Raw genomic sequence first — 26,988 nt, forward strand, 5'->3', positions numbered from 1 at the left:
TATGTATGGTAAGAGTAATTGATAATTAATGGAAAACTAATATGCTCCATTAGTTTTTTTTTCATTAAGTCTATAGTAAGTAAGGAAGACATCCAGTATACTGGGTAGACCACCTTGTGGTTAAATTATTATAAGATATGGGCAGCAGTTTTACAGAATGAGTGGGCCTTGATGGGTTATAACCTGAATCATGGAATACCCACATTGAGAATATTAGAGTGGCATAAGATACATAAGGTGAAATAAGGTGTTTTGAAAGTCAGATTACATTTGGTAGAGAATTTTCCCTTTTATGCAATTACTGAATTTTGTTTCATTTTTACAGGACAATTAACAATGATTGTGGGTCAAGTAGGCTGTGGAAAGTCCTCTCTTCTTCTTGCAATACTTGGTGAAATGCAGACATTAGAAGGAAAAGTTCATTGGAGCAAGTATGTTTTTTTAATATTATTTTAAAACTAAACTGAGTAGTCTTAAAAGAATTAATTTAAAACTCCATTCTCTAATTAAAAAGAAATGCAAAAAACTTGCATCAATTATATGAGGAGTTTAATGACATAGAATGGCTTTTCATGGCAAAGCTTTCTTTTAGTTTTCTTTCTACTTACTGTATCATTTTGTTTCAATCTCTTTGGTAAACTTCACCTATTGTGGGGTGCCCTTAATGCCCTATCCTTTTCTCTTTTTCCTCTCTCATTTGATGATCTCATCAGTTCTAACAGGTTCAGATGTTATCTTTGTGGTATATGATTTCCAGATCTATAGTGTCCTGAACTCTATTCTTGCATCATAAATTGCTTATTGAATATTTCAAATTTGATATCCTGTGGGAATACCAAACCTCAAAATATGTTCAAAACAGAGCCTGTTATCTTTCCCTCTAAACTTTCTCCTCTTCTAAATGTCTTCATTATTTTCTAGGTTACCACAATTCTGTCACCCATATTGGCAACTTTGGTGGTATTTTTGATTCTTCCAACTTACCTCATATATCCAATAAGTTGCCAAATCTTCTAGTTTTTAAACTAGAACTCTCTCATATATAGTTCCTCTCTCATTCATATATTTGAGTATATATATATATATATATACACAGATATCAAAATCATTTATGTAATTTATGTATATATATATATATATATATAGGCTCTTATCTCGTCTTACCTATAATACTGAAATGGATTTCTAATTGTTCTCTTTTTCTAAAGTCTCTACCCACTCCAATCCACTGTCCACTCAGCTGCCAAAATGATTTTCCAAAAACACAAGTCACTCTCCTACTGTGTCTCAATAAATTAAATGCTACTCTGTTATCTCCAGAATCAAATATTCCCATGAAAAATTCTTCAGAACATAGACCTCTTCTATCTTTCAAGTATTTTTTACACCTTACTCATTTTTCTATATGCTGTGATTCAGCCATTGGACCTAGATATAGTTCATCCATAACATTTCATGCCCCAATTCTGTCTTTGTACTGGCTCTTCGCCATACCTATGATGCTTTCCTTCTTTCCAATCCAGTCCATGAATTGCCTTCTATACTTGTTTTGGTTCTTCTCCCCTTTTGCCCTATCTTTCTAGGGCTCAAGTCTCCACACCACTTCCCAACCTACTCCATGCCATGCTGTCCTTCCTGTTTGAGCACCTTTCTTAACCGTTACTCCTTTCTAGATCAGCTTTGTAGGAATCGTCTTCCATTAGAAGGTAAACTCTGAGGGCATGTTTTGATTTCCCCAATGCTTAGAACAGTGTTTGGTGACTAGTTAGTTGCTTCATAATTAAGTGCTCTATTTATCAATCACCACTTCCTAATAGAATCCCTGTCTTCCATTGAGACTTACTTTTAAATGCCACTCCTTTAAGAAGCCTTTCCAGAGCTGCCTGTTCTCCCTACTGCCTCCACTATTTTTTCCCTTTTAGATTACCTTTCTCTTAACCTGTATGCACCTATTTATTTACTTGTCTTTCCCACTAAATATAAGGGTAAGGACTGTTTTTGTCTTTGTATTCCTGGCTAACATAGCCAAGCACAAAATATATTAATACATACTTGTTGATTGACAGAATTAAAGAAAAGTAATATCACTAACTTAGTTGATATTTCCCAGTGCCTTATTTCTTTTCCCATCAGGGAAAAACGATGTTTGAAATGTTGAGGAATCAAACTAATGGTATTCTGCCTCACAGCAGGCTGGGCAGGGAACTTTTCCAGCTATGGTATCTGTTGCTCATGCTGTTCCATTATGCATCCCATTTCTGGAATTGCATGATTCCTTAAAGAAATCACCTCCCAAACCTCGGCACATGATAGATTCTGGCAGGACCCCGTATGGAAATAATGCTGGCTCCTGGGCAGATTTCTTTTTTCCCCTACGTATTTAACCCCAGAATATTTTGAATCCTAGGAGATTTGGTCATTTCAGGATCCATGTGATGGATGCATAAGCCAATGTGCCACTTTTTATCCTGCATGTCAGCTTCTTCATCAGTTTGGTTTGGGGACTCTAAGAAAAGGGTCCCCCAAGGGAGGAAAAGAGATTTCCTCCAGAGTGTCTTTTGTTAACCTAAGGAGTTCTCTAGGTGACCTAGAGTGGCTTTAAAAGAGCATTTTAGATAAAAGCATCTGATTTCTCTTTATGGAGATGTTAACATGAACAGGGAAATCATATTCATTGTTTTAAATGAGAATCTGCCCAGCATTGACATAATAGAAATGACTCCTAGAACTGGACAGTCAGATGCTTCAAGCTGTTGTTGGTTTGAACATGTGTCTGTATGAATTAGGGATGTGAAAAGTCACTAACCTCAGATTATTTAAGAGACAAGATGGAAGGTCCCTCAGGTTTTATTTTTCTATTTATTTTTCCTTACAATTCTGGCAGAATTTTATAAATAATGAATCTTTCTGGTTGAACACCTGAAATGTGATTTTATTTCCATTATTATTTTCCCTAATGATAATCATGATGATGATGATCATCATCAATTTTAGAAACCAAAATATGGGGGAACATTTTAATATTTTTATATTTGACAAAAGATTTGTCTAAAATCATTTTGAAAAAATTGCACTTTTTAATGCAATGCCCTAGCCCAATAACACATGAAAGTTGATTTTATTGTCCTGAGTTACATATTTATATTCACTGAAAACATATTTCAATATATGTTTTCTATATTAATAGAATTTTTACTCTAAAAAAGTATAATTACATGCAAGTGGTTCAATTGTCCTCTTCCACATTTCTGTGTGTTTGCTATGTAAGAAAGTTGGTCAGCCCACCAGCTGTTTTTCCCCCCACTAGGTTTTCTGTGTGATCTTCAAATAAAGAGATGATAGTGACTAAATGGAATATCAGGGATTTCCATATAGAAAAGTTGTCTTCTTTAAGAAGAGAGAGCTTACCTTGGTCTATTGCTGAGAAGGTCATCTTTCTGAAAAAAAGATGTTTAAAAAACAGGAGAGCAGCTTGAAGGTCATGAATATCAGTTTCCATTTGTTTTAAAATTGAATTAGAGGGACAAGGAAAATCTTTTAAAATATTGAATAAGCAGATTTTAATAGCATGATCTAAAATCTCTGTGAATTAAAAGCTGTTTGTTTAACTCATTTTTGTAATATTGATTATAGAGAAAACATGTCATCTTTAACATAAATTTTCAGATCATCAGAGGCTCTTTTGATAGTATTCTGTAAAAGAATAGTTTTTTGCTTTCAGTTTTTAAAATGGAAGAAATCAGTGTTGAGACAGTAAACAACCATAATCCACATGTGGTCTCACTTGACCATAGTTCTACTAGATTTTTGTCTCTTATCCAAAGACTCTAATATCTAAGAGTTTAAATTAGTCTCTTTTACAATTACCCATACTTAGGGTATTTGTAAAGTGACATCCAAATGGATGGATTTTATTGTTGGCTTTATTCTTTTATATTGTTTTCTGTGAATTCCTGCATTTCTTTCTATTCTTAGAAATCCTTTCTACTTAGGGTAACTATTTATTCCATGAATACAAATTTAGCCCTTGGGACAGAGGTTCAATCTTGACACAAAAAACCCAGATACAATTTCACTGTTCTTGTCCACTGCTGAAATCCAAAGAGAAAGAGTGAATATTATTAGTATCTAACAATTCCTAATAGTGACCACCAGCATCCTTTATATACATTCATGCTTATAAGACTTCAATAAGAATAGACTCTGATCTGAGGTCCCTTCCAGTGGGGTCATGGGATCATAGATTTAGAACTGGAAGATCCATAAACGGCATCTAGTTCAAAATGATTTTTCAATCACACTTGACTTGAAGCTGCCCTATCTAAACTTGTCAGTGATCTCTTACTTGCTAAATCTGATATTTATTTTTCACTTTTAAGCCTTCTTGACTTATCTGCTTTATTATATAGTTCTGGTTACTCTCCTTGCTAAGTTTTCACAATATTACTATGTCTTAGTTTGCTTCTTAATTGTATGATCTCTTCTGAGTTTCCTTTTCTAGTTTATCATCCATATTCCATTTTCCTCCCATCAGATTTCTTGGATTTAATGATAATTTCTAAGCTGAGAACTCTTAGATCTATATATCCATCCTTAGTCTCTCCTCTGAGCATCAATCACACATCATCAATTATCTTTCCCCAACTTTTCTATTTCAAATTCCCTTCAAATCTTTCAAGTTTACAGTTTCTAGCATCTCTTATACTCTATGCTCTTCCCTACACATATTGAATCAGTTTCACTACTTCACAACATCTCTTATTTATCTTAGCTCAGACCTTCATTGAATCTCATATAGAACATTATAGCAGCCTCTTACTTGGTCTTCCTCCCTCAAGTCTCTCACCATTACAGTTCATCTTATACACTGCTAGCAAGTTAATTTTCCTTAAGCATAGGTCTGACCATGTTTCTTCTTCACTCAAATAATTCCAGTGGCTTCATATTTGCCTCCAAGATAGAATATGGACTCTTATATTTAGTTTTAAAATACAAACAGGTTCATGCCAACTTATTTTTATCATTTCCCCTGAACATTTCTCCTTGTATTGAAAACCATAGTCAAGTCAAATCGATCTTCATTACTTTCTTCACACAATAGACTCCATCTCTTATTTCTTTGACTTTATAATGCTTGCCTCTCATGTCTAGGATGTATCCACTCTTTACCTCTGCCTCACAGGTCCCCTCTCCTTTTAAGTTATAGCTAAAATACCATTTACAGCAGTGTCTGTCTTAATCCTTCCTGAATTTCTAGTCTTCTCTCCTATACCATCAAGTTCAATGTCCTTTACAGTGTATCATTATATCCATAGTAGAAATAGACTTCATTTACCACTGCTGATTATTTTCTATATATTATGTTTAGTACTTGCTTTGTAGATATTTGTTTGCATGTTGTTTCCTGATTAGATTGTAAGCTCCTTGAAAGCTGGTCTGTCATTTGCCTCTTTTTTGTATCCTCCAGTTCTTAGTACAGTGCCTGATATAAAATAGGCATTTAATAAATATTAATTGATTGACTACATGGTATATACTTATATTTGCCAATTTTATATGTACTTATTGCTTAACCTCCCCCAATTAAAATATATTTGCCAATTTTATATGTACTTATTACCTAACCTCCCCCTCCATTAAAATGGAAGCTCACTGGAGTAGGTTTCATTGCTCACATTGTCAGGCACGTAATAGAAACTTTGATAAATACTTTTTGATTAATTTACTGATTGAAATTGAGTTCCAAAGAAGTCAAATGACATGCCCAAAGCCTTTGTTAGTAAATGGTCAAGCTGCGATATGAATCTCAGTCTTCTGAATCCACATCCTTTATTCTTCTTACTGAACTATACTAATGGTCCCAAGTCTTGTACCCTATTGCCCTGGGTAAGGTCTCCTTCATCAGAATCTCTGTACCTACTTGCTCTTTCACTAGAAATTGCCCCCTGTGGATGCTATCTTCTGTTGCTGTAATGGATCATGGACCTTTCTTCCCAGAGTCACTTTTGTTTGCTTCAGCAGACATGAGAGTACCACGTATTGTTATCCCAATTATTTGTTTTACTCTTCTACTTCCTTCTCTTTCACTCTGTTCCCTGGTCTTGGTAGATAAATATAACAAACAGTTCTCAAAAGAACTGTTATTAAAAATGATATGAAAGAATGACCCAAAGTACTAACAGTAAGAGAAATGCAAATCAAAACAACCCTAAGATTTCATCTCACACCAAGAAAATTGGCAAAGATGACTAAAGAAAAGATAGTCAATTTTGGTGAGGTAATGAAAAGAGCAACACACTACTGCATTATGGGCAGAGCTATGAATTAGTGTAAATACTGTGAAAAACAATTTAAGATTATGCAAGGAAGGTACCTAAAATATCCCTATATAATATATATATTATATAAATATCCATATATATTGATCCAGAAATTTTGCTAAGTACATAACCTAAAGAGTATTATTTTGTATGTTAGCAAAAAACTAGAAACAAGTAGATGCCTATTTTGGGAGAAATGGTAAACAAATTGTGATTTGTAAATGTAGTGGAACAGCACTGTTATAAGATACAAAAAATATGATGGATGTAGGGAAGCATAGAAAGACTTTCATGCATTGATGCAGAGTGAAGTATAACCATGGAAATAATTTACCTGATGACTACAACAATGCAAATGCAAAGACCAACACCTACAACAAAAATGGATATTAAAAATCACAAAGAACAAACATGAAATATACCCCCATTGTGTGTGAGGCATATGAGAGTGTAACATTATATATGCATGTGTTTGTATGTGTATAATATATATGTGTAAGAGATAGATGCATATATATATATATATAATACTTTTTAAGAAATTATTTCATTTTGCTTTTTTTGTCTTTTTCCTCTTTTTCTTTTAAAGATATTTATAGCATATAGCTCTTTGGAAGGAAAGAGGGGAAAGATATATAGGGAAATTTAAACTGTAAAAATAAAAGATTTCACTTATAAGTTTATTTTAAATATTTATAAAAAGAAAATACATCTTAGAAATAATAAAAAAATTAACTGGCCCAAAACAGGTACCTATATTTCTTTCTTTCAAGAAGAAAGGTGGAAAGGGTTAGATGTAGTAAGCCTCATATAAATTTGAAAAAAAAATAAAGGTGATACTATTATAATAGAAAATGACTTGTTATTGACATGGGAGTAGTTTCTAAATCAGCTGACTGAACAGTTAGAGCATTAACTTGTTAGAACAAAGATCTAAATTAATCAAACTAAAATAAAAGATCAAATTAGGACCAAGAATTGGTGGCTACAATTTGACCTAGACAGAATTGGAAAATTGGTAAAATACAGATATCAACACAAACTATCACTTTCCAAAGGGAACTTAAGTAATATAAATCAATTGTCACAATGAGGAGACTATAAAAGAGTCTAGAAAAATATCTTAGTCAGTGAACACTTTTCTCCTTGACAAGTGTTGCCAAGGACAACACCAGTTTAGAACATAAACTTGGTTTTAAAGTATTCTGAAGGAGGATGGAGGAAGATTAAAACTGATATCACCTCATAAAATGGAGAGAAGCAGAGTACAGGAAAAAAACAAGTCTACATAAAGCTTTATGAGAGACTCAATTTAACCAGATCATTCCAAGGGCATTTAAGGACAAAACAAAAAGAAAACAGAAAAAAGGAAAAGATTGATAAGTATTTTATAACATTTTTTTTAATCAGTGACAGTATACTTACCACAATTGAACTTTACCATCACAGTCCCCAGTGTCCCAACAAAGAAAATAGAAATGAAACTAAAGAAAATGAAAATGGAAAGCACAAAAGTGACTCTGGGAAGAAAGGTCCATACAAAGCACTATAGGGGAAGTCTGTGTTGGAGGTTGAATTTGAAAATAAGGAGGAATGAATTCTCAAGATATTTGAAAGAAGATAAGATATTAAATTCTTAAAAAATCAAGTATTTTATTATGGATAATGGCACATAAAATCGATACCCAATAATGCTTCATTTCATATCTCTAGAAAATGTATATGATGAACATTTATTATAGATATTTTCTTTCTCCTTCCCTTGTTACATGTTAAAATATTTTTTAAACATTTTTTTAAAGTTTGAGTTCTAAATTCTATTCTTTCCCCCTCCCGGATGTGGTAAATAATCAGTTATGGGTTATACTGTGCAATAATGTAAAACATTTCCATATTAATCATTTTGTAAAAGAAGACTCAAATAAAAGAAAAAGAATAAAAGAAAGTAAAAATAGCATGATTCAATCTGTATTCAAACAAAGTCAGTTATTTCTCTGATGGAATGCTTCATGATGAACATTTATTAAACTTAATATCAATTAAGATTAACATCTATGCCCCAGGTACTGTGCTAGGGATACAAATAAGAAAAAAGACATTCCCTGCCTCCCAAGAGCTTATAATCTAATGAGGAAGACAGTACACAAAAGCAGCAAGGAATGAAACCAAACAAAGCAACTGGTGACAAATGAAGAGATGACTGCCATCTGAACCTCTATAAAAAGAGGAAACAGAAGAAATGTTAAATTTCTGGCCCCCAGAGAAGAGTAGCAACTAATGAGTAGCAAAGCTGAAACAGTCTCTGTGATGATGAGTTTCCCAATGATGAGATTATTTGAGAATGAGTAATAAGTATGTTGGGGAAGGACGAAGATGATATTGAGTATCCTTGGTGAAGATTTGTAAAGGGGAAAAATAGGCTTACACTTACAAAAGTGACTGAAAGTCATAGAGAATAAAAAATCCTATCATATTTATTATTGACTATAAAATTATTTCTTTTATTAGAATAAAATATTACCTTAAAGGTTCTTCTCCCATAAAGGATCTTCCACACATATACAGATCTCATGGAAGATTCTTGAAAAAAGTAGCAACAGACCTTTATTCAGTGTCATTTGATTTCCTTATTTCATGTGAGACATAAACAGGGAGATGTGTTAGGCAAATGTATTTGTTATTATGTTAGAATATAATAACAAAGGGATTCCCCGTGCTTGATGGAAGCCTCTGATTGTTGATTGAATCAAGGAATATTAGAAATCTTTCTAAAAGATCCATAATCATTCAAAACGTTATATCTTAATTATGCCAGAAGAAAAAAACAGTTTTATGAAAAATATCTGTTGCCTATCCTCTGCAATTGGATAGGCAGCTAGCTCATTCACCAGATCAGAATCACCAAATTTCAAAAATAGAAGTCTCAGTAATGACTTAGTCCAACCATAGCCAAAAAGAATCCATACTACAGCAAGCTGTCTTCTGGTCGATGCTTGAAAACTTCTATTGTGTGAGAGTCCCCTACGTCTCAAGGTTGCCATTTTTTGTATAGCTGTATTTTTAAGCAAGTTTTAGCTGATATTAAAAACTACATTTGCCTCTGTTCCTCTTCCACAAATTGCTCCTAGACTTGCTTTATAGGGTCAAGTAGCACAAGTCAAATGTCTCTTCCTCATGACAGATTTCAAGTATTGGAAGTTAGCTTTCATTTTTTTACCCCCTGGATCTTCTTTTTTCCATGATATGCAAATCTTTCAACCAAAACTTATATGACATTGACTATAGACTCTTTGCCATTCTGGATACTTTCTCCTGGATATTCATTAAATTATTGATGTCCTTCCTAAATTCTGGCATGTACTATTGAACAGATGAGGTATGGCCTGGGATATCATTCCTTATTCCTAGAAATTGTGCTTCTTGATACATCTCAAGATCATATTAATTTTGGGGGCAGATACAGAGCTAATATTTCACTAAATGACTGGATTTCTTTCAGACAGACTGCTATCTAATCATGCCTTTCCAGTGTTATACCTGTGAAGTTAAGTTTTGGAATCCAAATATCAGACAATTATCTCCATTGATTTTCATCTTTGGTCCATTGATTAACCTGAGTTCAAATCCAGCCTCAGACATTTAATAATTACCTAGCTGTGTGGCCTTGGGCAAGCCACTTTACCCCATTTGCCTTGCAAAAGCTTAAAATAAAAAAAAATCATTAATAACTACCATTCAGTCATTTCTGAAGTTATCTAAATATTTTGTCACCTAGCCCACATGCAAATGCAGTATGTATTTGTGTTGAAATATAATTAAACTATCTATAGTATTGTCCTAATCTACCATCTTTCACTTCTAAATTTATCTATTAGCATTCTGGCTTTATTATAGAGAAACTTTTTAAAGCATTTATGTTCTTGAAATATCAATATCTTCTAGAGAAGTTACCATACACCTGGAACAGCTTCTCTTGCCTATTATTTTTTTTTTAAAGTTGGGTTCATCCTTGAGTTTTTAATCATTCTTTTTCATTCTCTTCCCTCTATTGCAGTGAATGTTTTCCAAAGTCACATGCATGCACACACACACACACACACACACACACACACACACACACACAGACTCGAATATGTATATATTTATGTATGGTTCAGTGAAGTCGAAGTCATTCATATAACATTTGTATCTGAAAGCAAATGCAACATTCCACCTTCACTTTTCTTTTGAAATTAGATTATTTATAAAAATTTTATAGTATGTTTTTTTATTGTGCTTTGTATATACATATCATTCACCCAGTTTTACTTGGTGCATTCTGCATCAATTCCTTCAAATCCTCATATTTATCTGAATTTCTCATAATCTCTTTCCATATGACACAATAATACTCCCTTTTATTCAATTTGTCTACCTTTTCTCCAAGCAATGGATATCACCTTGTTTCTGGTTCTTTGCCATCACAAAAAAGTACTACTTTGAATATTTTTGGCATAAATGGGATATTTTTATTTTTAACTTCCTTCAAATATATTATAAGTAATATTGATATTTTTGGATCTGTTCACTTATTTCTAAATGGCATTTCCTTAATTGTTGAACTAATTCATAGCTTTTTCAATAGTGTATTCCAATAGTGTACTAGTGTTTCATTTTCCCCATGACCCCTTCAAATATATTGCTTTTATTTTTCATCTTTACCCATTAAAGGTTGAAAGATCAAACCCCCAAGATGCTTAAATTTAAGTATTTCTTATTATTGGTGTCTTTCCTATGGCTAGTGATAGTTTATAATTCTTCTGTTTAGTTAATAACAGCACTTAAACATCTTCAAAGATAAAAAATAATTTTCTGTTTATTCATATGTTTTGATCACTTATTTACTAGGGGGATGACTAGAGCATTTTACAGCCATATTTTTGTATAGATTCCCTATTTATGATATTTTACCCTACTTATAGATATCATACCCTTATCAGAAACATTTGAAATAAAGATTTTTCAGCTAATAGTTTTATTTTCAACATTAAATATATTGATTTTGTTCATGTGAAATTTTATCCCTTGTTTGGCTTTGAGGATTATCCCCATAGATACAGTTGTGAAAGATATCATTCCATTTATTGACTTCTATTTTTAAAATATCTGTTAGTTTTATATTTTGCTTTTTTATCCATTTGAAACTTGTAATTTGTGGTTTAAAATGCTAGTCTAAACCTATTGACAAACTGCTTTCCAGTTACCCAGTAGATCTTGTTCTTCATAAGTTATTTTTTTTTACTTAGGTGGTATGTTCCACTGATATACTTTTCTGTTTTAAATAATAGCAAAAATATTTTATGAGTACTACTTCAAAATATATTTTAGGGATCTGGAAGAACTGTTCAATCTTTACTTTCACTTTTTCTCATTTTTCTATAGAATTATAGATTGAGTTCAGATACCCTCTTATGCCTGGAGATTTTTACTGTACTCTCTACTTGTTCTTTTCCCGAATTGCTACTCCTCAGTATCCTTTGCTGGATACTTTATTCCCTTCACCTTCCTTTTGTATGTGGATGGTCTTCTAGGTTTCTATCCTGTGTCCTTCTCTCTCAGTCTTAGTGTCTCTTCCTCTCTGTCCAACTGACTGTGTCTGTCTTTATATCTATCTGCTATTCTCTATCTCTTTTGTCTGTCTGCCTCTCCATCCAGTAGTTAATTTATTAGTTATTTAGAAGATTCAGTTATGTTTGTACAGATGATTCAAATCTCCATATCCATTCTTCATCTCTCCTCTTATTGCTAGGACCATATTGTTTGTTGAATATCTTACCTAGATGTTTCATAATTATCTCAGACATGACCAAATTGGAACTCATTAGCTTTTCCATCAAATTTCTATCTCTTCTGAACTTCTCATATTTCTTGATTTACACATAGAAAGGCACTCAATAAGTGCTTATTGAATGAATGAATTATGAGAACAAAGTGAAAAGTGTCATAATTCAGATAAAAGCTAGTAGCCAGTGCATCACACAAAAAGAAAACAACAGAAACTAGAAACATAATTTTTTTACTTAACTTTAATTGAATATCATTATAGAAGGCATGTAGAATACATTGTAGAAGAAAAAAGAATTCCTTGTGCGATTTAGCCTAACCCTTTGAAAATAGTATATTTTTGTTCTTCGAATTTTTGATTTTGTTTTCCTCAGAGCACCAAGTACCTTATTGGCTATTTATATGAAATGAATGACCAATAAGAATTTTGCTGACAGTTTCAAACTACCTTAATGTAAGGTGAATGTAGAAGAGTAGACAAGGGTAATTAGCTCGCATAAACACTCTCTCTCTCTCTCTCTCTCTCTCCCCATTTTTAAGAGCAAAAAGTTATCTTCTTCCTTCCCTGAGAAAATTATATATTTATATATTAAGAATGTTTAGGGGCAGCTAGGTGGCACAGTGGATAAAGCACCGGCCCTGTAGTCAGGAGTACCTGGGTTCAAATCCAGTCTCAGACACTTAATAATTACCTAGCTGTGTGACCTTGGGCAAGCCACTTAACCCTGTTTGCCTTGCAAACCCCCCCCCCCCAAAAAAAGAATGTTTAAAAGCTCTTGAAATTTATTTAGATTTTTTTAAGTTTAGAATTATTAACTAATATAGTTCTATCCAGGAAAATCATTAAAATAGACATAATAAAATGTGGTCAAATAGTTGATCCAAGTTATTTAATTATAATTATATATGTAATATATAATTATAATCAATTGGAATAAAAGTGATGAAAACATAATTTTTATTGATAATGAAAGCTTACAATGCAGGGAATTAGCTCTACAAGTCTTGACCAATAAATGACTTGCTGATAATGTTAAATGACTTGCCCATGGTTACACAATAGTAAATATTAGAGATGGGATTTTAATCTTCCTGATTCCAAGCCTAGCCATCATGCCACATATGATCAGTATGTTTATTGGGGAATAATAATAAATCAAACCAAAAACTATACTTTACCAAAAAATCAGCTTCCCCAAGTAAAACTAATGTTTCTTGGTTTTTTGAATTTTTTATTTTAAATTTTACATGGAGGAGAATATGTGCAATAAGTTCTCTAATTGTTTTAGGAAGGTTTTTGTATTTTTCACAGAGAAGGAGATGTTATGTTATAATGAAGCTATAGTTCCATAATAACAAAACTAGACTATTTTAAAATATTTACTTTGAACCAGTCATCTCTACTGTAGGGCTGAAAGGTTAATGGTTAACCAAGGAAACAAAATCATTCCTTTTATTAAAATTTTTTCTCTTTGATAATTCTGAGAGACAATAGCAAAAACTTTCAACCTGGACTATCATTTGTCATTGGGCTATGTGTACATATAATGTGTAATTACAATAACAATAAAATGTAAGGACTTCTTAGTAGTATTAATAAAATCCCAGTGCCTAAGATTTTGAGTTGGTATAACTTTGACAGATTCCAAAATCTTTATCAAATTTGAGATAAAGATTTGAAGAAATCTTTTTTTTTCTATTCTTTGATGTTGCTTCAGAGAAGGTAACTTTGTCTTTTCAGTTCAGGTGTTCTTCTTTTCATAATCTTCCCTGATGCCAGATATGTAAAAATTAGTTTGAAATTAACTGTCATTTAGGACTAACTAATTCATAATGGATAAAAATAAATAGTTCACCAGATTTTGTCCAACAATGTAGATGAGAAAAGAGATGTAACTAATGCAACAATCACAATACTTTTCCTTGATGGTATACTGATGATTGAAAATCATTGAACCACAATGGAGTAGACTGGAGAAAGCTTTTCATTACTCAGCCACAAATAAGGTTGTTTGTTTGATTAGTTCTTGTCCTTCATTATTGAATAAAACTAAAATGACATCACTTTGCTAGAGACAAAATGTGAACAATTATTCATTTTTATATATTTTGAATGAGTAAGTCCTAAATGGATTTATTCCTACACAAATGGTTCTTGATTACCAATGGTGCGATTTTTAAATCCATGTGAGCAATACTAATAGCTAGCACAACCCCTTACAAAATATACTTCTGGCAACCACCTCTGAATTGGTATATATTCATAACATATTAATCTGTATACAGTTCAAACAAAAATAGTCACCCAAAGCCATGTTATGTATTCATCATTAAAATGGAAATTAGTTTTGAAATCTATTCATAATTCAAGTGGAAATTACTTTTGGAGGATCTTCTTATTGCGTTATTGTTTTTCTTAATAGCAGAGCTTGGATAGACATACCTAGTATGTTAGAGATGAAAGAGACTTCAATAATAATCAGGAAACTATTACCAAGAAATATAAAATAACTTGCCCGGGTTGACTTGTAACAATGCTAGGACTAGATACATTCATAACCACATAAATCTAGTCATAACCTCTTTATGTGTTGGATGGGAATAATATTGTTTTACTAAACTTGAACTTAGAATTTGTTTAGTTGATAACATAGAAGAGTAGCATTTTATGTCTACTTTATTGTTATGGGACTCTGGTCTCTTTGAAATCAAAATCAGAATTATATTTTTATACCTAATGTTTACTTTTCCCCTTATATAAAATGTGTGCACATTCATTTTACCCATTTCTTGAATAATGAACGTTGTTTACCGTACTTGCAGTGTAAATGAATCAGAGCCTTCTTTTGAAGCAATCAGAAGGTATTATTTCTGTTTTAACTGTGCTTAATAAAAATAACTTTTTCTCATCTTTTCTCAAAACTTAACCTTTTAGTCCATAGTCATTTTGTTGTTTCTTTTCATATAACACATCATTCATGAGAATGTGTCAGTTAAATTTTAAGGGCAGTGGTTCTCAACCTGATTGGGCACAACTTAACAGAATTTAACAGAAATAGTCTCATTGGACGAGGGCATTTGCTTCCAATAAGTTGCATACATCTTGATTTCAACTAAAGGTCATATTTTTTGTTTTTTTAACGAAATTGGGATTGGGTTCTGTCTACATAAAATTATAGGTGGGAATGGGAACTAAATAATAATGGAACTAAATAATTGGAGTCTTCCATTCAGATAAGGAAGGAGACCCAGAGCAGCAATGCTGAAAATCTAAAGAATCAGAATGGGTTTTTGTGCCCAATGTTGGTCACCACTGTATAAGTATGAATACATCCATCTAAACAAAATCTGCATATATTACATTCTCACATCTTTTAAACTCTTAAAATTGATATAATAGGACAATAGTGTTTCTAACTAATATTCCATATACTACAAAAACTTTTTCTTCTTTAACCTTAAGTTGCACCTACTGATTTCAAACTAACATTGGAAGTTTGACTTAAAATTGAACTGGCCTTCAAATTCCATCTTTTTTTTTCCTCTTTAATCCAAATTCAGGGGGTAGTTTCTTAATTACTGAATAACTCATGCACAGACAGATTTGATTTCCAAAAATTTGAAAAAAAGGTAACTTTTGTATCAATTCTTTGAATATACATTCTACTTATTTTTCAAAATATTCTTTGTGACAAGAATGTTTTAGGTTATTATACATATATAATTCAAATATATATAAGCATTAAAAATGTACTTTAAAATATGACTAAGCCACAAAACATATTAATCTATTATGTGGCTGATGGAAATCTGCCCTTTTTTGAAGGATTGTCTAATGAAAAAGGAAAAGGCAATGGATAAGAGTAATGGCTTAAATAGAATTTTAAAGATATATGGCTATTGAGGATACTTCATGGCTATTATAGAATTCAAACTATATGTATATTTACATTGACCATGAAAAATCAATTTATAATTTTTGTTTTCATTTAATTTTAAGTTTATATTTAATGTAATTTTTACATGTATAAATTTCTACCTACAAAAAATGCACCTTATGATCCAATTTGATCAAATGCTAGCCCTTTTAGATTACGTTATTAACAACACAATTAATTAACAAGATTGGTGGGTTTTGAAAAATGTCCCCTTTAGACTCTTTTTATTTGTTTTTAGACCTTTTGACTTTCAGCTACAAGTGAAAAAAATACGCCTTTTTGAATTATTCTGTTGTCACTTTTATTTATTTGGTTTTTTCCCAATTTTCCAGTAGAAACAGATACTCTGTGGCCTATGCAGCTCAGAAACCTTGGTTATTGAATGCTACAGTAGAGGAAAATATTACATTTGGGAGTCCTTTCAATAAACAGAGGTAATTATGAATTCATCATCAATACCATCAAAATACAAAAGACTAATTCTTTTGTAATTAATATGAGTACTGTTTTTAAATGGTTGATCAAACTTGTTTCCCTGATTTTCCCCTCCTATACCACTTTCCATTACATAACACCAAGATAAAGGGGCTAATTACATGAAAAACTGGATTCAATGGAAAATCTAAGACTATCTTTCACCATTTGGACTCTTGTTTTCATACATATATGTATATATATATATATATGTATGTATTAATGGACACAGACATGTATACATGAATATTAAATAAATAAATACATAGACTTCTACATATGTGTATGTCTGTTTATTCATTCCATATTGTGGAGAGAGGTAGGGAAATAGAAAATTAAAAATGGAATGTGCAGGGAGATGGAGAGAAAATACCATTATGGGACTGAAGGAAAGGATTCTTGGCATTGGAAGCAGCAAAAGAGAACCATATCTCAGCAGTTTATTAGTTACCACCTATCCCACGGTGAAAAGATATGCCCATACTAGTTTAGTTATCCCTTGGTGGCTTGTCTGTTGTTCTGAATTCTGCTCTCCTCCATTAGTCTTATGTTCTCAAATAATTATCTTCATTAGCACAAGTGGAATGTGTAAATGAGAGGACTTGATTTGAGTAATTACATAGATGGAGGATGGACCCTCTAGGAAGCTGGAACAATCCAACAAATATGAAGACGACCCAAGATCCAAGATATAAGGCCAAGGCATAGTGTGCCCCTGATATTTCTTTTCCTGTCATGCTCCATCATTCACTTAGTCATCTAAGTCAAACGCATTGTAGCTATCCATGATTCTTCCTTTTCTTTTCTCCCTCACATTCACATCTGACTAAATTAGAGAGATAGTTTGTATAAAGTGAATATAATTGTAAAGGTGGTTGGAAGCCAAATTGTGGAGGACCTTGAATGTCAGATTAATGATTTGTACTTTAACCTCCAAACAATGGTGTATCTCTTCAGATTTTGATTATGGCAACTTTTCTAGGCAAAATCAGTGTAATTGAGAGAAGAATATTGGGGACATAGGGACAAATTGTTATGTGTTTTGATGTGAGGTGATAATGAATTTTAGGCTAATATGCTGACAATGGGAACAGGAAATATCACAGGTACAAGAAGTATTTTAAATGAAGGCATGATAAGATACCGTGAAGTCAAGGATGATTTAAAAATTTCAAAACTAATGGCACATAGAGAAAAAGGAAGATCAGGAAGATTAATTTAATTGGGATGTGTTTTGAATGTGGAAATTTTAAATACATTCAAATAAATGGAAACAGGCTTTGAAATTGGAAGTCAGGAGAATGTCTAGGACTGAATATTCTGATTTTTGAGTCATCATGGAAGTGATAGTCAAGGGAGGGGGGAATAAGCATTTATTAAGAGTCTAGAATGGACCAGGCACTGTGCCAAGTGCTTTACAAATTTTATATTATTTGAGCTTCATAACAATTAATATCCTCATTTTACAGTGGAGGAAACTGAGTCAGAAGAAAGGTAATTTGTTTACCCAAAGTCACACAGCTAATAAGTGTCTGAGGCTAGATTTGAAATCATATCTTCCTGTATCCAACCTCAATACTATCCACTGCTTTTCTTAGCTGTCTCTGATAAGGTCATGAGAGCTGGATGAGCTCTTCAAGGGAAAGAATATAGAGGGGGAAAAGAGCCTAATGATTTGCTTTATCACCTGACCACAGATTTAAGCAATTTTATTTGCTTCACTTAGTGTATAGACAGGTTTTTAAAAAGAATGAAACTTGCACTGACATTTGTAAATCACTACAGCCATGTTATACTGTCTAATTTGTATCTGCCCTGGATTATTAGTCCTATAGTTTACAGCTACCAAGTTTCCAGATCTTAGATACTAAGCTTTAGAGCTCAAGACTAAAATTTATTTTTTTTCTGAAGGTACAAAGCTGTCACTGATGCCTGTTCTCTTCAGCCAGATATTGATTTATTACCATTTGGAGATCAAACTGAAATTGGAGAAAGGGTAAGTTAAAAGTTACTCAATCTATATTAATCTATAATTAATTTAAAGAAATGACAAGATGGAGAAAAGCCTTTACCTTTTCTTATTAATTCCTTATAAAGTATAATAAGAACTGAGAACTTGACATCCTCATGTTGAGCAAAATGTGTTTGTTCAGTATTTTAATTGTGCAGTTTGTTATATCAAGATTGTTGCTTATAACTTCTTACTCTGCAGTCTTGTAGTGTATCTTACCTGATAGAATGTCTTTTTATCATTATATAAACATTATCTTTGATATTTAAGGAAAACTTTAAATATCTCTCCAGCCTGAAACTTTGACTATTTGGCCATTAGGAGAGAATGTTTTCAAGGATCTTTTTTTGATACAGAAAGGATCAATTAGTAGTTTTAGGGAAAAGAGACATAATGATAATAATAATAATAATAATAATAATAACAACAATTACATGGCAATCATTATTATTTATTTTATGTTTATTTTTATAAATAGTATGAATGAATTTATTATTATTAAAAAACCACATATCTATAGAACAAAAGTTCTCTTCACTAGTAAATATAAAATTTGTCTTGAGTTAATTAAAATTTTGGTCAGTAGAATTATATTATCAATGTACCGTTCATATTAGTTAGAGGTAGATAAGAAGTGCAGTGGATCATGTTCTTGTTCCTAGAGTCAGGAAGTCTTGAATTCAAATCTGACTGGAGAATACTTATAAGCTGTGTGACCCTTTTTCAGTTTCCTCAAGTGTAAAATGAGGAAAATAACAGCATGTCCTTCACAAGTTGTGAGGATTAAATAAAATAATATTTGTAAAGTGTTTAGTACAGACTAAATGCTAAGTATTATAATAGTAAATAAATGAATATTCTTTTCCCCTTCTCTCCCTCTTAGAAATGATTTAAATTTATAGTATTAGAAATTATTAGATTTCATTTTTTCAATCATTTTTTCTAACATTAAGAAGGCTAGTTTTGTTTAAAAATAGTTTTGACTTCTGTGATTTGTCATATCCAAATCATTTTGTTTGCTCAAATGACTGATATTTATGATTTATTATATTTATTAGGGGATTAACTTAAGTGGAGGCCAAAGACAAAGAATCTGTGTTGCCCGAGCTCTCTATCAAAACACAAACACTGTCTTGTTGGTAAGAATATTTGTTTTGCTTTTATATTTAATATTTTCATCTTAAAGAAGTAAACATTTAGAGACTAAGAAGAATCGTCATTTACCAAAGAAAACATAGATAAAATTTATTGATTTATAGAATGCATTATTAAGTCAGGCAGAGGAGACACAGAAGCATAACAGATAACCAAGATTAACAGATGGCAATATTGCTGAACACTAGTGACACAACATTATGGGATGAGTAGGAAGTGACTAAGTTTTCCTCCTAGAGAACTGAGTAGTCCAGTAATTTACAAGTGGTTTGCTATATTAGAATAATATAGGTGGAATTTCAATTCATCAAATATTTTAAAAACATTGATTCATTTAAAAAACCTACTGGATTACCAAGTTGCTGCTGTGCTTTATAGAAATGCTGACAATTATCAGAATTTAATGTCATTTTTTCTTACCTTACTAATGCTAATAATGGTCCCAAGTTGTTTTCTTTGCTGATTATCTGGAGCTTTTTTACACAAACCATCATATATTTTGTGAATAGATATTGTTCCCTCTTTACTAATGTGGTTATTTTTTTTTAACTTTTTATTGTTGGCACTTCTAGAACTATGTCCTTTAAGTAAGATAAAGTAACTGATCTTGATCTTGGACAAGTTGCAGCTAAAGCCCCTTCCCCAAAGTCCTCTAGTCCCTTGATTGGTATTGATTTTGTGAGAAAGAACACACACAGGAACAAAGGATCCCCTTTTAAGCCAAGTCTAATTATTTGCTAATAGATCAGGAATGAAATAAGACAGTCAGCACTGGTCAGTTGGAAAATTTACCTTAGAGAGAGCAGGGTAAGCTTAAGTAGGAGACTCTTTCTCCCCCTATTATTCCTCCCTCTACCCCCCTTGCCAGAAGATTAGGTGTTGAGGTCTTGGATCTGCTAATTTCCCATGGAAAAGGGTTGGGATGTGAGCTAAAAGGGATAGGAATTGCTGGTGAAGCTGAAAGGGAGAAAACAATTTCCATTTATGGGGTTAATATGGAAATGAGGATAACCTAGATAAAGTAAGAAACTTACTTTAGAAACTTAAAAGTAAGACATCTTCAGCTATGCAGGTACAAATGGAAGAAATTCCCTTAAAGTTGCTTTTTTATATCAAAAAGGTCTTTGTCAGTCATAGTTAACGACTCATAATTTACCTTACCATGAGAACAAATAGGTAGGAAGTATTTTTCTCAAGCTTGGGTTATAGCATTCAAGGACAGAAAGGAATTTTCCCATATCTATATTTATATATCTCAAAGCCTCTGTCAGACATAATTATAGTTTACCCATCAATAAGATGTTGTTTTGGCCCTGTATTTATTGGAAAAGCTTCTAAGATTTTTGCATTGCAAACAATGATAACTTTTGGTTTTAGATACATTCTTTTTTATGTATTTCATCATGATTTTTGGGAAAATAGTACTATAGTCTTTTTGCTAGGATTTTATTTCTCTCTCCCAGTATTAGAAGTTGCCTCATAGTTCAGGAAAATATTTATTTTCAATATTTATTTTCAATTATTAAAAATAATTTTAGTAACAAAAACAGATTCTTTGAATTAACTTGTAAGTCTGTCTGAAAGTGTAAAAATGCCTTTTGGAAGGTAGTTTCTTGATAGTTTGTTCAATATCACATTCTGAAACTGGTTGGCAAACACTTATTAAATGTCTTATTTTGTGTAAAGCAAGTTATTATGAGGACTGTAGTGAAGGCTTTACTGGAGGGGGTTGTGGAGGCTGTGGAAGAAAAGAGTAGGGGGCTGCAGCAAACAGAAAACACACAAAAAGACCCATGAGAAAGGCTCATATCTGAATCTATCTTATTTATATCATTGCAGCAATCATGCAAACACAATGGAATTAGATAAACTTTGCCCCAATCCTCAATATTTAGGTACAAGAACAAAAGAATAGTCTCAAGGCCATGAGGCTAAATAGAAGACATAATTATGATCTTGGGACATCTAGATAGAAAAAATACACACACACACACATATTGTCTTAGCCATTCAAGGGCACTTTAGTGGCACAGAGGATAAAGGAGCCAACCTGGAGTCAGGAAAATCTGAATTCAAATCCAGCCTCAGACATTAACTACCTGTACTCTGGACCTCAGTTTTCTCATCTATCAAATGAGATGGAGAAGGCAATAGCATACTACTCCAGTATCTTTACAAAGAAAACCCCAAATAAGTTCATGAAGAGTTGGGCATGACTAAAAAGTCTAATAACATGCAAAGTCCCTTAAGAGGTAAAAATGCATCCTGTTCTACAGTTTAATTCTGCTTGTTAATTCAACATTTTGCAATGGAAGGAACATGAGCTCTACAGTAGTAAGATCTGGGTTTGAATCTTGTTTCTGTCACTGGATGTCACATACCCTCAATGGACCTCTTTTCTCACCTAAAAATGATTGGGCTGGACTAAATGGTTTTAGAAATGTTTACAACTTTGATCCTCAATTTACATTTAGCCTAGCAAATGTCACCCACACCTTTGTATGTTAAATGTTATGGTCTCTGTTATACAAAGATGTACCTTCTTTTTGTAATCACTATTCATTTACATATCATGATCTTCTCACCATATCTATTAGGGCTTTCTAAAAAATCAAAAAATGAATTGCCATAATACAGTAATATGATACTGTAAAATGTCAAATATATTTTATCAAAATATATTCATTAACTAAATCAGAAGGACTATTGATATAGAATGGTTTCAGTAAGACTTGAAATATCATTACACCCTTTTGTTTTGCCAAAAAATCTTTTCTTGTTGCTGTGCAAATTACTACCACTTTTACTTGTCGAAAGGGAGAGAAGAAGAGAGAATGGATAAAACAGATCATATAGGATTACAGTGACCTAGAATCAGGGTGAACTAGTAAATGTTTAACAACTGGCTCTCCAAAAAAAGGACACTTTTAAATTTTAATCTGAATTATTAACATTTTCTCCTTCATTCTCTTAAATCTAGACAGTCAATAAAGCAATAAATCTAGCCCTGATTCATATCAATTGCCAATTTTCAGGGCATAAATGTTCACACTTAAAATGAAAGGCAGAATAAGCCAGCTCCAGTACACTGGAAGGGATCTGAGAGGTCATCTAGTCCATAAAAGGAGTCCACCCTGATTTTATGGATGAAGAGACAAATGCCCATGGAGGTGAAGTTACTTGCTCAAAGTTACACAGATATCAGAGGCAATATTTGAGCCAATGTCCTGAACCTAGTCCACCAAGCTATTACCATTATACCTTTTTGCAGAAAATCCAGAGAAAACTAGATTATGAAAACTCAGCTCAAATCTATTTTACATTACTTATTTACATGCTTAGAATTTACCAGAAAATGGGGAGTACTCTGGGAATTCTTCAGCCTCTGTTACAAAAGGAAATATTTTCTTCTGCTCTACTGGAGCCAGAAATAAGTCCTAAAGACATCTGGATTATAACCATGGTGGCTTCCTGAATTACCCAAAGCCAGCATTTTCCTAGAGACTCAGTCTGAATAAATGCAGCTGCCTAGATAACCTAGAAGCCTCTCTGACTAAATGGACTACTGAGATATGTCCTCAAAAGTAAGAGTATTCTTTAATATGAATCATTTTTACTTCCTCTAAAACTTAAAATATTTATTTTTAAACATTTTTAGGCTTCATGATAACCAGTGTTTCACATTAAATTACTGAATAATTCTAATATCTCAGTATCTTTAGTGGTATTTCAAACTTTATATGTTGGTGATATTTCCATTAATGAAGTTACAAGTAACTAGAATTTTTCTTTTTTTTTGCATCTTATGTTTTCTACTTCTTCTAGAAAACAGCTTGCTTTCGTGGAATATTTATCCATTAATAATTTGTTTTTATAAGCAGGTCAATTTAGCATTTATAAGACACAGATGTAATGCAATAAGTAGCTTCAGACAGAGGATATTACTTGAATGGATGACCTAAACTTGGCAATTTTTCTCAATTTAGCAAAAATGAACTTGAATAAACTATTGTTATCTTATAAGGAGTGGGGTAAATCCTTCACAGTGAGTCAAAGAGTGAGATAGTATTTATTTAATGCTATATGCCAGTTCTTGTGATTGGTGATGCAAAGAAAGGCAAAACCCCCCCATCATTCCTCCCTTTAAGGACCTCATATTTTTCCATTCTGCATGCCATCAAGTCTATACATACATGATATATATAGGAGTAAGCAGGAGGGAGTCATAGAACAATCTCTTATGGGAGGTGTTATGGGATGAGGTTAGTAGGGGTGGGTAGGGAAAGTATTGGAGACAAATCAGTGAAAATGAATGGAATGGGAAGATGTAGCATCATGTGAGAAGAAAAATAAAACTATTGTACCTGGATAATAGAATAGGGGGAAGGAAGTAAAGTAAAGAATGACTACCTGGTAAGAGAGGTCCAGTTTTGAAAGCCAAACAGGATTTTTATCTTTGATCCTATAGTTAATAGAAAGCTATATGAGTTTATTGAAAAGATCTTTGTTCCAGGAAAATCATTTGCTTTCTGAGTAGAGGATAACCTGGATTGGGGAGAAACTTGTAGAAGGGAGACCAATCATAACGTTACTGACTAAAGTTACAAAGGATTTGAGTAATAATAATAATCATAAAACTACCTACTAAATTTTGTAAAGAAAAATAAGCAGTTGATAAATTATTGATAAATCTTAGGGAAAATTAACTCATCACAAAGCAAACTGTGATAATATTTATTTTTAATATAATTTTTCTTCTCCTTAGGAAAGGAATCATGCTAACTAGGTTATATTTATGGTTTTTATAAATATGTAGTAAATGGAACCAGTCACATAAGGACATTTTCTTTTGTCTAACTTCACTCATTTTAAAGGTTTTGTTACAAATTAATATATCAGTGGTACCTTTAGTTATTAGGTGGTCTACAGCAATTACATAAAGTACTGGCCAAAAAAATACTATCTGCAGTATCCTATAATTCTGTCACAAGGTTGTGGCAACACCTATAGAAGACAACTGTAGAAATAAATGCTTAAAAACCCTCTCTAAAAGTTGCTGATTTTACCTTTTCTAATACTATGTTGCTATGACATTTTTTTTTTAAAATGACATTATTAGCTTTTTTTCATTATCTTAAATATACAAGCATTATCTAAATGAATGTGATATATATTTATGCAATCAAGTGTAATACCCTTCTTTTGCAGAAATTTAATATTTCACTCTGCATACATATCATTTTTCTATAAAGTACACCAAAAACCTTAATCTTTTGAGAGCATAAAAATCTACTTTTCCAAAATCATGAATCTTAATCTATTTTTACTTTCTTATTTCTAAATGGGAAATGTTTTTATGCCTCTTTTAAATACCAATTATTTTCCTGCATATTCTGGGTCTGAAATTATTACTAAATGCTGCAATGAAATTTTAATAACTGCTGCCTTCATATATAATGGTTGACTTTTTCCTTATGAAAGGATCATTTGCTATTTAATTAGGAGTTTCAGAGTCCCAATGAGAATATGAGAATTGGATATTTTTCTTAGTTCTGCTGTTAACAGAGTATAATACGTTAGGGATATTCATTTATAAATGAAAAGGTTGTTGTTATGGCAGAAGAAATGTTAATGGCTTTGCTTCTTTTCCTCCATTGTTTTCAGGATTTTTTTTGGAGCCTTATTGGAACTTCCATGACTGGCTGCTGGTTACCAGGGGCCATGTCTGGATTTAAATGGAAAATTAAAATAGTTGTGTGTGTCGATGAATTCCACATTAAAATTTAGTTGAAGATATTAATGTGGGATTTTGTTCTCATCTGAGTCATCCTGAAGCAAGGGAAGAGGCAAATCGACATTGATTGCCCTAGTACTTAAAGACAATCTCTTCCCCATCCATTTCTTTCCCTCCATTCAGACAGCTACCACTCATTACTTTTTATCTCTATACTTTCTAAGTGGTTTCCATCTTCTTCCTTCCAATTCATCTTCCACTTGACTGCTAAAGGGACATTCCTAAAAATGTCTGACCACATTCATTCATTTATTCACATATTCATTTATTTTGTAAACTCGATGTCTTCCTGTTAATCTGGCTACAATTTATATTTCCATTCTTAGTATCTATTTTATTATCATTCACTCAGTCTTTCTTCCATTTCTCATACATAACGTTGTAACTTTTAAATCCATGGCTCCGCAAATGTCATCCTCATGCCCATTCCTCTTCCTCTTAGAATCTTGTTTTCTTTAGATCTCATCTATATTTATGAGATAGCTACTGTAGTCTACAGCTTTGCCACTGTTTATAGGGTTCTTAGCTGCCAATGCTTCTACCACAACTTTAGGGAACAGGACAAGTGTATTGTCAGAATGCTGCACTTTTTAGATAAAGACAATGATAAAAATAAGAGAGGTTGAGAAGATGTAGACGAGTTGCAATTTGCCTATGGAGTGAGTGCCAGATTGATGAAAGTATGGATTGATCATAATATAAAAGAATTAAAAAGTATAAAAGTAATATAATACTATAAATTCTCTCAGAATTGTGAATGAGACAAATATTTGGATAAAGGTATTAGTTAATGTTTCATCTTGAACTTAAAACATGGGTTATTGTTTCTTATCTATACCTAGAAATCAATGCCTTCACTTGAAAAGTCTTTAATCAGTATTTAGAGATAATTTGAGCTGGCCCTCATCCCTGCTTTGGCTATATTCTCCTCCTTTACTAAACTTAAAACATTTAGTGAATCAGCTTCAATCTATACTATCTTCTACCCTTGAATTACATAGCTTTTACCCTATCCTTGCTTATGCCTTGCCACCATTCAAATTCTATGATCCTTCTTATGTGCTAATAAATGAACTGAAGGACATCATATAGCAGATTTGACTAGATCAGTTACTTTTGTCTAATGAGGCCATTTGCCCTGCGCTGCTTCTTCTTCCCTCCTCTCTTTATAATACCTTGATTTAATTCACGACTTCCTTTTTTATTCCAGACTCTTGAAGAGGTGACCTTTCTCACCAGGTCAAACTTTATAGGTAACCTTGATTCCTTTGCAATTTGACTTCCAACCTCATTACTCAACTTCACCCCCTTCCATTAAACTAACCAATAATCTTTTAATAACCAAATAAATCTGATGATCTTTTCTCTGTCCTCATCCTCTTGAACTTTCACTAACTTGATACTGTTCACCACTCCTTCCATAGGATGCTCTCCTCTCTCTGGGTTCTTAAATTCTATTTTCTTCTGAAATTC

The 26,988-nt window shown here is 32.4% G+C and overlaps 1 protein-coding gene across 7 annotated transcripts in view; it reads left to right on the plus strand.

Moving 5' to 3' along the window:
- ABCC9 (ATP binding cassette subfamily C member 9) overlaps positions 1 to 26,988 on the plus strand; it is a 186,713-nt gene that overhangs the window by 80,066 nt on the left and 79,659 nt on the right. For 3 of the 7 annotated variants that reach the window (XM_074194290.1, XM_074194291.1, XM_074194292.1), the window contains exons 17-21: positions 326 to 431; positions 14,967 to 15,005; positions 16,414 to 16,515; positions 18,467 to 18,551; positions 19,625 to 19,705. In XM_074194290.1, coding sequence (XP_074050391.1) covers positions 326 to 431; positions 14,967 to 15,005; positions 16,414 to 16,515; positions 18,467 to 18,551; positions 19,625 to 19,705 — 413 coding nt within the window. The remainder of the gene's footprint in view (positions 1 to 325; positions 432 to 14,966; positions 15,006 to 16,413; positions 16,516 to 18,466; positions 18,552 to 19,624; positions 19,706 to 26,988) is intronic. The other 4 variants (XM_074194294.1, XM_074194296.1, XM_074194293.1 and 1 more) reach the window with 3 other exon arrangements.

Source organism: Macrotis lagotis, chromosome 7 (genome assembly GCF_037893015.1).
Source record: "Macrotis lagotis isolate mMagLag1 chromosome 7, bilby.v1.9.chrom.fasta, whole genome shotgun sequence".
In the NCBI taxonomy this organism is placed as follows: Eukaryota; Metazoa; Chordata; class Mammalia; order Peramelemorphia; family Peramelidae; genus Macrotis; species Macrotis lagotis.